The 3,919-nt window shown below is 44.1% G+C and overlaps 1 protein-coding gene across 1 annotated transcript; it reads left to right on the top strand.

Moving 5' to 3' along the window:
- Positions 1–1,283: 1,283 nt before the first annotated feature.
- TAS2R40 (taste 2 receptor member 40) lies at positions 1,284–2,304 on the top strand. Its single transcript, XM_012768215.2, has one exon. It carries the CDS (start codon positions 1,320–1,322, stop codon positions 2,289–2,291), a length of 972 nt encoding a protein of 323 aa, XP_012623669.1. The 5' UTR covers positions 1,284–1,319; the 3' UTR covers positions 2,292–2,304.
- The last annotated feature ends 1,615 nt before the right edge of the window (positions 2,305–3,919 follow it).

Below are 3,919 nucleotides of genomic sequence, written 5' to 3' on the forward strand. Positions count from 1 at the left end.
ACTCTGGGAGGCTGAGGCCGGCAGATGGCTCAAGGTCAGGAGTTCAGAACCAGCCTGAGCAAGAGCGAGACCCTGTCTCTACTAAAAATCGAAAGAAATTAATTGGCCAACTAAAAATACATAGAAAAAATTAGCTGGGCATGGTGGTGCATGCCTGTAGTCTCAGCTACTCAGGAGGCTGAAGCAGGAGGATTGCTTGAGCCCAGGAGTTTGAGGTTGCTGTGAGCTAGGCTGATACTAAGGCACTCTAGCCCGGGCAACAGAGTGAGACTGTCTCAAAAAAACAAAACAAACAAAAAAAAAACTTCGGTTCTCAATTCTGGCTATAAACAACATAACCTTTTAGGTTTTTAAAGCAAGAGCATGCCTGAGCCCTATCCCAGATTCTGAATTAGTAGATTTGGGATGAGCCCTGGGCATCTATATATATTTTTGAAGTGCCAGAGTTCATTCTGGTTCACAGCCAGAGTTAAGAAGTAGGAAATTAAATTTCAAGTTACAGTCTCTTGTCACATTTCCCAACTTCAACACCATGTTCAGAACACTCTGAATTCTCCCCAGGCTCACTTTGCCTGATTCTGAGCTCAAATAGTCACATGAACCTCAGTAAGTTGTCATTGTGACACAGGCACGCACTCACACAACAAAAACGGGGAGTTATGGAGACTTTCTTGTCACTGATTAACTCAAATAGCATCCAATTTGGGCTTCTCTGTATACTATCCAAGGACATTATAATAGCAGACCTTTCTGGAAGAAACTCAATTCTAAGTAAAAGATGTTTATATATGAGCTGGTGGGAATTTCTTATTCACAAACATAACAGCCATCAAAGTCAAAACCTGTCCCAAAATAAGAGGGACAAGACAATAAGTGGGGAAGGCAGATAAAAGAAACTGTATGTGTCTTCACAGATAATTTAGCAGGTAATGGAAATCTTGTGAAACAAATAAAGAGACTACGAGGATGCTAAGATTCCTAACCTGGGATTCTTGCCCTGTGAGGTGAATATGGACTTAAAGCAAATAAGGTAGGAGGGCCCTGTGCCAGAAACCTGCCTCAAATTTCCAGCAAGCTCCTGAAAGCCCAAGACAAATGAATCTTTATGAAAAATGGAGATAGAGCCAGTAACCAGATCCTCCCATGATTTGCATGTCAAGCCTCTAACTTGCAGTCATGTGACAAGCAAATGGAGAAAAATTGGAAATAACCACTAACTAGGGGGGGATGGAATTATAATAACATTGAGTGAGGGTCAGAACACTGCAGAGCAGTTACCAGTCCTTGGAGCAGAAACCCGAAAGTCAAGGTTGAAGAGAATGGCAGTGGTGAACATAGACACCGCAGAGAAAGATGCAACCAAGTTCAGGATCACCATCACCTTGGTGGTCTCTGGAATAGAATGCATCACTGGCACCTTTGGGAATGGCTTCATTACAGCCATCTATGGGGCTAAGTTGGTCAGGGCCAAAAGACTCCCGACTGGGGACTGCATTCTGTTGATGCTGAGCTTTTCCAGGCTTTTGCTACAGCTTTGGATGATGCTGGAGAATATTTACAGTCTACTATTTCCATTAATTTACAACCAAAACTCAGTGTACACACTCTTCAGAGTCACCATCATGCATCTCAACTATGCCAACCTCTGGTTTGCCACCTGGCTCAATGTCTTCTATTGTCTTAGAATTGCAAACTTTGCTCACCCTTTGTTCTTCATGATGAAGAGGAAAATCCTAGCACTGCTGCCTTGGCTTGTGAGGCTGTCAGTGTTGTTTTCCTTATGTTTCACCTTTCCCTTCTTTAAAAACATCTTCAACGTGTATGTGAATAGTTCCATTCCTATCCCCTCCTCCAACTCCACTGAGAAGAAGGTCTTCTCTGAGACCAATGTGGTCAACCTGGCTTATTTCTATAACCTGGGGATCTTCATTCCTCTGATCGTGTTCATCCTGGCAGCCACCCTGCTGATCCTCTCTCTCAAGAGACACATCCTACACATGGGAAGCAATGCCACCGGCTCCAGGGACCCCAGCATGGAGGCTCACGTGGGCGCCATCAAGAGCACCAGCTACTTTCTCATTCTGTACATTTTCAATGCAGTTGCTCTCTTTCTTTCCCTGTCCAGCATCTTTCACGTCTATAGTCTCTGGAATATTTTGTGCAAACTCATCATGGCTGCCTACCCTGCTGGCCACTCCTTGCAACTGATCTTGGGCAACCCTGGGATGAGAAGAGCCTGGAAGCAGTTTCAGCACCAAGTTGGCCTTTTCCTAAGAAGACAGACTTTGTGACTGGGACCCAGGGGACCTAGTCCCATCAGCTCTGCCTTTGCCTCATCTAGACCTTTCTTTACACTCATCTTTTCTCCCCCAAATTTATTTGGATACTTCTCCTCAGGTAACTGGACTCTTTCTTAAGTGTGAAGCTAAATTTTTAACTTGATATTCTAAGCAGAAGTAACTAGGTAATCCGACGATGGACTTATGAAAGCTCCTTCATCTATGCTCATTCATATCCTGCCCTGAGCTCTTTTCCAATTTCTCTTCCCCATGATCCTTAAGGAGAGGGTGACCAGACATCTCAGTTCGGCTGTCCTGGGATGATCCCTGGGATTACCCTCTGTTGTCAATTGAGCACCCTCTAATTTTCAAGGATGTTTTGGTCTGGATGAGAAATTATATTGTCACCCCACTTAAGACACCCTAGTGACCCATAATTACAGAAAAGATGGCCAGTGAAGAAGAGCCCAGCATGCAGTCCAACAGGTAGAAGGGAAACCAGAGTAGATACAGAGAAAGGGGATTTTGGAAAGAAAGGCTGCCCAAAGTTATCAGGTGCTACAGAGGTTTCAAGGGAAGTAAAGGGTGAAGAAAAAGGCTTTGGATTTGACTAAAGGGAGGCCATGTATACTATTAGTGGAGTGACAGGGTGACATCTTTATTCGAGGAGTTTCCAGAGAAGGTAATGCAAAAAGCAAGGGAGTATGTAAAAAGCAATAATTTAGGGGAGCTGTTTGGAGACATAGATGAGATATAGGATGACAGATGTATACCTGGCTGGTCAAGTGAATGCCTTATTTCTCCAAATGGGAGAAAGTGAGCAGGAAACAGCAAGAGAAAAGAAAGAGGCCAGAATAAGCGAACATGGGTTTTGCTCTGCTCCTGACTCTGTGGCAATGCAAGTGGCACCTGTGTGCCTCTGGCTTTACCAATTCCGGGTAACCTGCAAGTAAATAATGGGGCAAGAGCAGGTTACCTGGGAGTGGCCACTAGAGAAGAAGGAAAACATTATTCTTGTTGTCACTCTTCAGGATGATTCTATCAGCATTGTCTCAAAGGGTTGCTCACAAAATAAGACACACGACTCCTTGGATATCCAGGAACTCAAAAGTTAGAAATTTGTGTTTTTCTTTCATTAGGTATTTTGTAAGTCACAATTACCAAGGAAAACATAAAAAGAATGCTATTGATCAGACCAAGGTTAGACAGATCCCAAATCAAAGTGTATGATCTCCCTCTCCCCCTCCCCCAGAGGGGGCTAAAGTTTTAGTTTGAAGTATTCCTTTACCCACAGAGTCGCTCCAGGTATCATCTACCATGCGGAGCAGCTCAGGGGATTCTGGTTGCTGGGGCTTCCAATCTGGCAGGCCCAGGGCAGAGGCAGGGTGTCTGCCTTTGCTCCCCATACCTGCTCAAGTCTTTGCAAATGATGGCTAGACTGGTAACAAGGGCCAATCTAAGGGCTGTGACTTGAGGGTCACCAGATTGTCCCACATTCAATATCATCTTCTTCCAACTATCTCAGCATCTGCTAAAATTCCATTGCAGTTCCAATTTTTCTTTGAGTTTACTCTACAGGAAATATCTTCCCCTGTCTTCTCAAGTATACTTTACTTTGTACTCGAAGGCAGAGAAACATC

The sequence above is a fragment of the Microcebus murinus genome, chromosome 9 (genome assembly GCF_040939455.1).
Source record: "Microcebus murinus isolate Inina chromosome 9, M.murinus_Inina_mat1.0, whole genome shotgun sequence".
In the NCBI taxonomy this organism is placed as follows: domain Eukaryota; kingdom Metazoa; phylum Chordata; class Mammalia; order Primates; family Cheirogaleidae; genus Microcebus; species Microcebus murinus.

Coding starts and splice junctions, on each gene's coding strand:
- TAS2R40 (XM_012768215.2), top strand. CDS start 1,320: ATGGCAGTGGTGAACATAGACACCGCAGAGAAAGATGCAACCAAGTTC.